The sequence below is a fragment of the Brassica oleracea genome, chromosome C9 (genome assembly GCF_000695525.1).
Source record: "Brassica oleracea var. oleracea cultivar TO1000 chromosome C9, BOL, whole genome shotgun sequence".
NCBI classification, from domain to species: Eukaryota; Viridiplantae; Streptophyta; class Magnoliopsida; order Brassicales; family Brassicaceae; genus Brassica; species Brassica oleracea.
This window is the reverse complement of record NC_027756.1, coordinates 49,561,970-49,574,287: the sequence shown is the minus strand read 5'-3', so window position 1 is coordinate 49,574,287 and position 12,318 is coordinate 49,561,970. Positions and strand designations below refer to the sequence as shown.

The window sequence follows — 12,318 nt, the reverse complement described above, 5'->3', positions numbered from 1 at the left end:
AAACGCATCGATCGATCACTAAGATGGACCAAAGCGTAACAATGTGATCGATCGATGGGTATATGTTCAAAAACGCATCGATCGATCACTAGTTCGTCGGAATTTCCTCGGAATATTCCGACGGATTTATGTTTCCTCGGAATTCCGTCTGTATATTCCGAGGAAATTCCGAGGAAACCCAAATTTTGGGTTTCCTCGGAATTTCCTCGAAAATTCTTCAGGAAATTCCGAGGATTTCATTTTCCGTCGGAATGTCCGTCAGAATACCGTTGTTTTCTTGTAGTGATATACGTGATATAATCTGTATTTTGTGTCTCGCATGATATATGCTCGTTAAAAGGTTATTAGTTGTAATGATAATATACATTAATTGAGGAATATACCACTATAATTCTTCTCTTGTAGTATTAATATCTTTTGTACGTTGAATAGGTGTGAGAAATATCTCAAAACGTTGGTTGGCCTGATGACGCAGGTAATATGCTGGTTTTATTTGATTATATTGTTTTATATTATCGTGGATTGAGTCCTCCATGCAGCTAGCTAGGTTCAATATACCAATATCCTCATTTTTCTATGTGTATGTTTGTAAGTCATTGTGAAGAAGTAATATGGAAAACTGTGAACCAATCTATCATGTTCTTGGAATAATTATAAGCAATTGGGAGCGACTGTAAATAGAAATATCTTCAAAACAATATTCATATTATGAATCGACAAAGTTATGGGTAAAAGAGTTAGAAAATATCTTCATAAAATTCTTGTCTATATATAACTTAATTATTTTAATATTACCTTTAAAATAAGACAAACAGTTTATATAAATTTTTAATCTATTCTTAACTCACTAAAAACCTTATAAATTTTTTTTTTTTTGAAACTAAAAACTTTATAAATATTAACCAAAAGAGTTGTTGAAAATTCGAACGCATTATTCAAATCGTTGAATTACGATTTTATCTCTAAGTATTCCGTACTTTACACGTTTGAAAAGACAAAAAGAAACTGAATTCTGATAATCATCGTTCATTTTTTTTTTGTTTAATGCTTATGTATATGTGATGAAGGAAAAAAAGAAAATACGTGTGTATTAGAGTAGATGACACCAAAATAATGTATATGTACTGAGATTTACCGCATAAGAAGCTTTCCATATAACTAGTGCCCATTAGAGCATGATTAACCCGAACTCTTAATTTGGAGTTCTTAATTTATGATTTGACATTTTTTTGTTTTTTTGTTTTTTTTTACACTTTTCGGCTAAGAACTGGCTCTTATATCTCTTATTTAAAAATCGGTTCTTAGTTTTTTTAGTTAAAAACTAAAAAACGGTTCTTAACCGAAGCTCCATCCTAAGAATCCGGGTTAATCATGGTCTTACTCTGTATAATTACAAGATTAGCATATCTCTCTCTCTTTTCTCTGCATCAATTTCATTCACACAAGATTCCAAACTACGAGAATTGATAGAAAGTGAGATTTTCAGAATTTATTGTTTCTCTAGTCCTCTCTCATCATTAAAACACATATAGTCTCTCTCTCTCTCTCTCTCCAGAGAGCTCCATAGCTTCTCCGGTCCTGACCACCTCGAGTTCTTGATCTTTCGTCTCCATCTAAGAACCCTAATTTATTATATATTCTCTCCTCCGTCTCCCCTCATGTTGAGATCATCAGTAACTCTTCGTCTCGCTCCTCTCCGGCTCACAGGACTCTGCCATGGTTGTTGATGCTGAATCATCCTCCTCAACAAGGCTTCTTCATTCATGTGGGGTTTCCAATAGTTTTGCTTTTATGAGGTTATTACAAAAAGCTCATCACTTCTCTTCTTTCTCTGAGGACGACAACAACAACAGCAAGAAAGACATTCGCTTAGGATCTGATCATTACCAAGTTTGTAGGAGAGATTTTAGTTTCATGGCCGATCAAGAAGAACCGAGAAGTACTACTTCTAGGTTAAGTTCCAAGGACGACCACGACAACAACAACAACAACAAGAGCAATAACAATAATAATACCAAGAATGAAGCCGAAGATCATGAGATGAGACAAGAAGGATGGCTCCGGTTAAGCACAGGCCACGAGGATGATGTTAAACCGGATCTTGACAATAAACATCAAACCAATCAAACGGCTGGGAGAGACTCTTTTCTAGAGCTTAACCTTTACTCTGGCGGTTCAAATAGAGAAGAAAGAGTTGGTGTTCCATTAATGTCATCTATCTTTCATCATCAGCATGAACCAGGAGGGATGATGACTAATCCATTAATGTTCCCTACCAGGGCTGATCAGGAGACGATTGGTTCTTGGGCGGCTGCTGCGTTTAGAACGCCTTTTGTCCCACAAAACCTAGCGCAACCACCATCGTCATCTACCTCTTTGATGATGCCATTCATAGGACCTTACTTTGGTCGCTCCAGTTTTCAGCACCAGTTAATAGGGAACAGCAATAATAATAATAATAATAATCCGGATGTGGTGGCTGGTCCAAGCTCGAGTTTTCGAGTCATTGATCCTCCCAGGCGACCCCATTCCGGCATTTGGTTCCTCCTTCAAGCTTCTCAAAACCAGTAAGTGCTAAATGTTAACTTCCTAGAGACTTTGTTCTATATATAAGTTCCATAATTTCTTGATTACAATTATTTGTTAAAGTACTAATTAGTTTTGGTGAACGTCTTAGGACAAGAGAACCATTCTTGCCTCAGATACCCAAGAGCTGCTTGAGAATCAAGTAAGTGTATATAAAGATTCTACCATTCTCTGAGTATTTACTACCATAAGAATGACAGATAAAACGACGTCATCAAAAGTTTATGGCTAATTAAGTTTGGTGTTCTTGGATTTTGTAGGGACGGGAAGATGACTGTTCGAATATTGATGAAATATTTGGTGAACAAGTTGAGATTGGACCACGAAACCCAGGTTTTTTACTAATCTCATTAACTCTTTAATTTCACTTTCTTTATCTTTATTGTTCTAGATTCCATGTACACGTTGCTTGCCGTAATTACAATCTCCTTAGTTGCTTTCAAAAAATAAAACAAAAAACTAAAACCTTACATACTTTTAAAGCATATAAGATGATGAGAAATAGTACGATAAAACAGAAACATATTACTAAAAGAAAAAGAAAAAAAAAAAAAATCGTGGAGAGGGTACATTCATGGGAGTTGGTGTGAGAAACATGACAACAACGTCGGAACTAAATTGCCACAAAAGTGTCTCCATGTTAATTAGGTCACAGGTAGATGTCGTTGCTAGGTATAAGCTGTTTTGTTATTTCTTTGTTTTTATATGCTTACTATCCATAAATTGATTCTCAACCTTTTCGAGTTTGTCTTACTTGCTCCTTTTTTATAGTTTAGGGGTAATTGATTAACGGAGCCATTAGTTAATTAGTGCCTACTGTGTTCGACGTACAAAATTCTCATTAGAGATGAGTGCACCCTTTATTTCTTTATACATTGTATGACAATCCATCCATCTACCAACCTACTTAATTATACAAAAAAAAAATTTAGAAACCGATTCCTTTGTAAAAATATTCTGTGTTAAGTGTTTTGAGTACATTTCAAAACTACATATCAAGCTTTTCTACCTACCTTTTGGAAACTAGAAACCCAAACATCCGAAAACAAAACGTGTTATCGGTATAAAGTGTAAAGAAATAAAAAATTAAGTTTCTCCTTTTACTATATATGAATTACTTTTCTATAGCTAATTGTATGGTTCCTAAAAACTCTAGGATAGTGTGGTCTTAAATCAAATCTACAAAACAATTATATAAGTTCTGGTTTACCGTTTTTAGATGCAGCGGAAAACATTTATTGACGTATGTCATTATCTAGTTTGAGAGATAGTAACCAAAATAATACCAATTTATAGCCACTAGAGATAGTAACCAAAACATTTAGTTTAGTTTTATCTAGTTTGGATAGGTACTGATATGACATAATACCGCATCGTTTAGAAATACTCGGGTTATAATCGAATTATGCATGTCACATACGTACATATATACATACATACGCATATACTTGGCAAAAAAATATACACGTATAACTGTGACTATAGCTATATCGCACGCTTCTTCCATAGCTAGTTATTATCTCGAATGATGGATACAGTAAAGTAAGTTCCTATCAATTATCATATGCATGCTGACTTTGAAACCTTACGAGTCGAATTCATGAAACAAAAAGTGTCCTTTCCGTTTATATTTTGGTGAAAAATAGAATCAATCCCTACTAGTATTACGTACGATGCTTCTCGTGCAAATTTAATCATTGATTGTGTGCATTTATGCGCTCGCTTACCCATGATCCGCTATAACTTTTATGATTCCTGATTAATAATTACATTTTTCTTGTCAACGCATAATTACAAAGATGGACACTTCTTTTCCGTGCGAGGGGATATAATTCAATGTTTTTTTTTTTGCTAAATGATAAATCAATGTTTAAAAACTTAATGTGCATGGAACGTCGTTAAAAAAAAGTTTATTGCAGATTTCTTAGGTTGAGTCTCTTCTCGTAATATAAAATACGGTCTCTTAACTTTTAACTAAAAACACTAAGAGACCGTATCTTATATTACGCCAAAAGACTCAACATAAGAGACCTCCAATAAACATTCTATAATGGTCTTTTGATAATTAGCAAAAGATAAATTATTGCTTTTGATACGTGAGCCCTTTTTGGGTGCAAATGCTAAGTAACGTGAGCCCTTTTTCTCTTTTTATCTATTTTCCCTACAACAAATTTGAAAGTCACACACAGATGAATCTTTTTTTTTTCTTTTGGACGCCGTACGAGTCTACGAGATTGCATGAGACGTTTAGATAAACAGACATATATCCAACCGTATACGTAGGTTTATCTTAATTTTAAGAAGAATTTGTTAGCCTGCGTTGATCCATGCACTTATATATCGAACATTGCGTAGAAAAGTACTTATAAATGCACACAGCTTGTTTGGAATAAAAAATCTTTAAAACAGGATAAGACAATTTAATTGAGATGACGATCTTTGATTGTTTGGAATATAAAATACATCGGGTTGTTGTAAGCATGTTTTCCTGAAACATTCTTTAGAAGCTATAATTAATCTGGACGGAGATAAAATAAACTATAATATTTAGGTCAACTCAATGTTTTTTTTTGATCAAATCATTAAGTTTTTCTGTCTTATTGCATTACTCCATGACATGGGGGTGATTGGTTGGACTGAGACTCTAAAAATTTAATTGTAAAAATTTAACTGTATGTAAATTGGTTGTAGTTGTAAAGTTGTTACTGTAGCTTTTTTTCCACAGACTTTTATTGTAGTTAAATTTGTTGTAGCTGTAAATTATAGGTTGTAGATATTTTAAAATAAAATATGTGAAATTTGTGATGTATATTAAAATAATTATTATTTTATCAATTAAATAATTTATATTAATATCTTTTATAAATTCTCAAAGTTTATTGTTATTTAAAATGTGATATATAAATAATATATATTTTATTTAAAATATTTTAATAATTTTTACAGCACTCAAAATTGAATTAAATATTTATAGATGTTTTTAATTATGATTATCTAATTTATTTGATATTATAGATAGTTTTTTTTATTTCACAGATACTATAGCCTATAAAAGAAAGCTTTAGGTTTTTTAGCTAAAATACATTAAAAAAAAATTTGCTTCAGTTTTTTTGATGTAGCTTTAAAAATAAAGATAAAGCATGATTGGTAAAAGTTTAGAAAAACTTTATTTATGTTTTAACTATTAAAAATAAAGCTACAACATGATTGGTAAAATTTAGTGATTGAAAAGTAAATAAAACTAAAGTAAAAAGATAAATCTCAACCAATCAACCCCGTGATTCTCGAAGTATGACAAAGAGGACGAGAGAATCAATATAAAATTAGGTAGGCATGTCTTATATATTTGTTGTGTCCATATCTTGATCAAATAATTAAGTTTTCATTGACAATCTGTTTATTTCTTGCCCATTTCTCCTACATTATAGAAAACGATAACAACATAAAAGTCAATATTTGTTCAAATGATTTATGTTAATTAAAAATAGTTTATACGGCAGATGGAAACTGTTATTTGATGATAAAATAACATTTTTGTGCGCATATATACAAATAGCAAAAGGAGAACATTAGTCGTCATATCAGTTATATAGATCTAAAGAAATTAATATATAGTTTAGTTCAGTGGCTTGTGTACTTTCAGAAAAAATATATGAATCTAAAGACTACTCATTCTGTTCTATAAAAAATAGATGTTTTGAAAAAAAAATTAATTTTTTTTGTGTGTATGTATTTATAAATTATAATCATTTAATAATAATATATCATATTTTAAAAATGATCAAAGATATTTACGACATAAGTTTAATATGCGTAAAAATATGAAAATATAATATGTAAAACATAAATATAGATATTATTTTTAAATTTAGTCAAATTTTTTTAAATATTTTTCACCCAAAAATAGGGTTGCGTCCACATGTCATCAATAGTTAGAGATTTTGGGTGTGACTGGTAACTATCATGGGAACAATAGGAACGGATAGGAAAGAAATGAGTAGGAATAAAATTTTAAGAATGATGAGGAATGATATTCCTTATCAAAATTAATGAGGAATTGATTTGTTTTATAATTCTCTACAATTAAAGGAATGAAAAAAAAAACATATTTCTCTTGAATGGTAAAAAGTTTTAAAAATGTTAAAAAATATAGCGTTCTTCCTAGTTCCTTTGGTCACCGGTCACACCCTTTTGTTTTGATAGAATCATTCATTGAAATTGCAATTATGTGCATTCATATATGTTCGTGAAATATTTACATAGTATATAATGATGTGAATGTGTGTGTATAATAGAGTTGGGTAGGGCATGGGTATCAAGAGTGTATAATAAATCTGACTGTAATGATTAGGCAGCCATAATCTGACTTCGTGGTGGCATTGTTCTTCCATTTTTTCCCTCTTTTAAGTCTCCTTTGACTTTTTCTACGTAATAAGAAAACAAAAAGATTTGATCCAAAACAAAAAAACAAAAAGTTTTGAAAGCGAAAAATATACCAAAAATTTCAAATTTCCGTTGCTCCACATGATTCTTTTCTCAACTCGGTCTCATTCCATAAAATAAATATTCTCAAATGACAATTACTTATTTTTTATTTATTCTAATATGTACTAAAAGTAATCTAAAGGTTATTTCAGCCTTTTTTTGGGTAAGACACTAGTTTGTCATTTTTGTTTTCTGAATTGTTTGATAACCAGAATATACAATAGCATTGGTATTTTATACGAAAAAAACAAATACAAATTATCTTTGGAAACTAGATCATATTTGTTTTCTTGGTGAGCCTTGATAGAAGCTTTTTGGTTAGAATGTCGGTTACATTTCAGTTTATATATCATCAAATTTAATTTGTACGTTGACTATATACAGTAGAACCTCTATAAATGAATACTCGATAAATTAATAATCTCTATAAATTAATAATTTTCGCCAGTCCCAATTCGAACTGGTTCAAAATTTGACACAAATCGATAAAATAATAAGATAATATTTTTTAGAAAATTCTATTTAAATATACGGTCCCACTAAAATTATAAATTAATAATTTATATTTATACATATTTTATATAAGTAAGAACCTATTATAATATTGTTTGTTTTATATTCACAATGGAATTATCTTTATATTTTCTTAACACTTAATATATTTTTGGATGAGTTTTAGTAATATTATATCCAAAACCATATTTAAGTTGTATGAAATATATATTATATACACAAAATAATATAATAAAATTAATATAAATGTCAAATTTCAAAAAATAAAAATTAATGTCTATACACTAAAATCAAATATTTTTCTTATCTTAAAATAAGAAATCTAAATAATATCTCAAAAATTAATAAAATTTCAAAGTCCCAACATTATTAATTTATAGAGGTATTACCGTAGTTCTCCTCTTTTATCTTTCATATAGGTTAAACCATCGTAAAAACAAAAAAAAAAAATTTGATGATCTTTCAAAATGTTAGAGCAGATGCCTAGAAATACGGCTTTCAAAAATACTTGCTTCCATATACAAGTAAAATAAAAACATAGAATAAACTGAGGCTTAGACAAACCGTCATGCTTATGTTAGAAGTGGCTCATCAACGCCAGCGATATATTTCTCTTCCCTTGGTTTAGCTATCCTTGTTAGTGTCTAGTGTAGGACCCTTTCTTCACAAAACCCCTAATAAATTTGGTGTTTAAAAGACCTTTTTCTCCATCAATCATACTCATATCCTTTTAGTGCTGCACTTTCTCATTATATATTGGAGGATCATATATATACACAATCCTAATTTATCTAACATTTCGTTATAAATAGCATAATCTAGCACAATGTAGTCTCTGTCGAGATGTTATGAGTTTTAACTATAAGCAGACTTCAAATAGTGTAAATATAAGCTCACGAGAGACTGGCAATACAAACTTGAACATGTAAAATCTAAAAGGCACGTCTCACAAAGAATCGCTTTGACTCCAAAATCTAGGTAAAATATATTGTAGAATATATAGATGCCAATGCGATTTTGTAGGCTAGTAAATGTTTTTAACATGACAAGCTGGTAAGCAATTTATATATAAGCATATATTGATAAATAATGTATTTTACGTGGGGGAAAAGCAATGCATGAAGTCTCCCTCCACAACAGAATCATTGCAATTTGCTGAAAGAAAATTGCATTTTTTAAAAAGGAACAAAGTGGCACTAAAAGGGTAGATAAGGAGCCATGAACATGATGTCCTTTTAAGTTAGTGATGCGATGCATGCAGAACATTTTAGTACGCATATCCGACTACAACTTCTATGGTCCCTATTTTTATATTCAATTTTGCATTAGAATTATTAGGTATGTGAGATAGAACACTATTTTCATATGCTAACCAGATACTATAGTAATTTATCCCAACCGTTCCATTTGGTATCTTATTAGTTATCTAATTGCAACGTATCAGCGTCAACTATATTACAATGAAATTAGTGTCTATTCCCACTAAAAACATAAACTTGCGACTTAGATGCTTCTGGGTTGCAAACTTGACATCAAAACGTAAACAGAAGACGTGCATGAGATGATGGTAATTCTCTCGTGGGGTATAGTGTCTTCAATTTAGAAAACTCTGATACTTCTCAGCATATAAAAGGATTCATCAGTTATTCAGTTTATCTACTCCTACTTTATCCTTTTATAACGTAATTTTCAGTTAGATACCAAAATATTGTAAAAAAATAAAGCTGTTAAGTATAAGAAGAGCAGGGGAATGTGTTAGGATGGTTTACACGTTTGAAAACATATGGTGAATCTAGAGATAGATTAATAGTTTCTATAACGTTTAATTTGCTTTTGTGTACACGTGGATATTCAATTGGAACACAAACTTCTAGAATTTAACCTGAAATGGACTCATAAAATATTATTTACCATGAGTTGAATACTCATCACTACGGCATAACATTAAAGTCTATTTCGAAAAGTCATTGAAAAATGCATTACGATTTACGGGTAGAAAAAGGGTAGGGACACGAAATGATTGAGATTTTGGACATCGTGGGTACCATTCAAATTTCAAATCTATAATCAAGTTAATTCATTATATCGTGAATATATGTTGCATAGTTTTCTTTTAACTTATTATATGTGAAATAAGTGGTGGAGTCATTGTTGGTGTTGCTCTTCTTTAAAAGCAATCGTGTTAGAAAAAACAGGAATCTCTTAGAAGTAAAGTAGAGATGACATAATTACGGCATTGCGTAGCCACTTTGACACGTCGCATTTTCCATCACTCTCCCTCCGTCACCTCTACGATGCAATGATCTCATTACATCAAATAGTAACATACTCATATATACCTAGAAACTGTAGATACTTCAGTGTTAATTGTTTTTTAGCTTTGGTCCATGTTTTTGTGTGAATAACTCTAAACCACCTAGTTAATTTTTACTGTGTTTAATAGGACCAACAATATTATGATTTTATATTTGTAAAATGAAAAGCAGGTAGAGATAAGATGCAGAGGGAAAGAACTGGAGCCAGTGTTGACACTACAACACGTGAGAGATACAATCTGGAGAGGAAGCAGAGACAATTCTTCTGTTTCACAAAACCTTATTACTTTGCTTCCAAACTCATCTACCTCTGATCATCTCATGGTCCTTCATTATGGTAGGACTCTTTCTTAATTATCATATATATATTCCTATAATATTTTCTCCATTTTATTTATTTTTAACACCATATTATTCTCAATAAAAACAACTGCCCACCCTTTCTTCTTTTAACTCAACACCTTCAATTGTCTTCTTCCCTCTTTTTTTTTGCGGGTGGTTTTGATTATTTATATCTCCTCAAGGCCTTTTTTGTGCGATTTGTCGAATGATCTATCAAGAACAAATGAGTATCTAATTCAGTAGGAGTATGCATGCCCCTGATTGATGTTTTTATTGATGTATCTTCTGGGGCTGCGAGTAACATTAACGCATGAAAAAGATGTGTTCCATATTTATAAGCATTATTTTTCATCCTATTATTACTTGCTATTATATTGCCAGGTGACTTGTTTTTTTTGACGTAGTTATGTTGCTTCTTTGTATGTTTTGTTAAGAAAATGGGCCTGTTTAAGGCCTAACACGGTAACACCGTACCAACTCAATACCAAACTGGCCATTATATAAATTTCACGCCTTGTGGGAAAGGTTCGATACTCTTAGCATCCAAATAACCCAATATCTAATTTTCAAGCAGCAAGATAGGATATGGCCGTGGCCCATGGATTTAGTCCAAGCAATGTTCTAAATTTCTAATACGCTATGCCTTGACATGTTTTGCGTATCAAGATTACGAACGATCTGCAAAACACCAACTAAATCCTCAAAGCTTTTACTGAAATTTCGTTGTAGAAAAACCTTCTTGCCAATATAAAATCGAAATCATAAGATTTCTCTCTCCTCTCTTAGTGAGAGATCTGTTTTCTCGAAATCTCCGGCCTTCTTATCAAAAAAAAAAAATATTTCGGAAGGTTTGGAGATTGTTCGGAGGAAGAAAGAGTCCGATGTTTTTTGCTTTCCGGTTTCGGTGTTTCCGACCGGTCCCTGCTTCCGGCGTCGCATTTGTTCCTCCGATGGTCGTCCGACATTAGATTCTGGGAAACAGTGGCTTCCATAGCACCTGCTTCGCCGGTTTTGTCTCCAGGATTCGGCGGCTTAGTAGCGTCGTTTTCGCCGGCTATGTCTGATCGTCGATTCAAGTCCTTCACTTTTTCATCGACTCTCGATTTCATCCTCCGAAGGTCGGAGTTCTTTGAATTGATTGAAGACAATGGTTTTTTTTTCTAAAAAGACGATCTGTTTGCTTTCTATGAAGACTTCTTCGTTTGGATAGTCTTCACCGATCTATCTCTGCTGATGGCGGAGCCCCGACGTAACCCTTCCGGAGTAAGTGATGGTTTCCGATTTGACGCGTGTCTTTGAATAGTGTGTCGATCGAACATGTGATCACCGACGATTACTTTCCTCTACGGTTTTTTCTGTTGGGCTGTTGGCCCATGGAGTTTTTGTAGATGTGGCCCGTAGTCTAGGTTTTCTGTTTGCTTTGTGTTGGACTTAGTTCATTTGTTGGGTTTCGACCTTTAATAAAATTCCCACATGACAAAAACAAAAAATTGAAATCATTAAAATTTCAGTGGGAGAAATACTCAAAATAGTACTGTTTCTTTGCTGTTTTCTCCGTCAACTTATTTTTTTACCCACGTGCCATGAAGACAATTAAGTTATCCCACTGTTAACTTTAGTTTTACTCCTCGGGTAAGTAACTAATCAGAATTAGACTTAGCTGATGATTGTTTCAGTAGTTTTTAGTTTTAGTTTTTGGCTTTTAGATTTTATATTTTGGTTTTCAGATTTTGGTTTTTGGTTTTCAGCTTTTGGTTTTTGGTTTTTGGTTTTTAGATTTAGATTTTGGTTTTTGGATTTGCTGTATATTTTTAAATTTTTCAAAAATTAACTAATACATTACTTTAAAATAATATAATAAAATAGAAATAAATATTTAGATTTTGCAATTGAAATTTATCAAAATACTGTGATTATTATTTTAAAATAAAATACAATAAAATATTTTAATTATTATATTTTTATAAAAAATATATTATTGTAAAATATAAATCATAATATATATATAAAATTACACAAAAATAAAAATATTAAATTTTGAAACTACTTAGAAATTTTTCTTATATAAATTATTTTT

General features: G+C 31.4%; 1 protein-coding gene across 2 annotated transcripts; it reads left to right on the top strand.

Moving 5' to 3' along the window:
* The first annotated feature begins 1,446 nt into the window (after positions 1 to 1,446).
* Positions 1,447 to 10,544, top strand: LOC106316481 (ankyrin repeat and ELMO domain-containing protein D). Of its 2 annotated transcripts, none has more exons than XM_013754373.1 (4): positions 1,447 to 2,567; positions 2,678 to 2,728; positions 2,847 to 2,919; positions 10,071 to 10,544. In XM_013754373.1, the coding sequence occupies exons 1-4, from the start codon at positions 1,717 to 1,719 to the stop codon at positions 10,251 to 10,253; spliced, it is 1,158 nt and encodes a 385-aa protein (XP_013609827.1). In that variant the 5' UTR covers positions 1,447 to 1,716; the 3' UTR covers positions 10,254 to 10,544. The 2 variants fall into 2 exon arrangements, with proteins under 2 accessions (XP_013609827.1, XP_013609826.1); XM_013754372.1 differs by having other exon boundaries at positions 10,068 to 10,544.
* Positions 10,545 to 12,318: the final 1,774 nt, after the last annotated feature.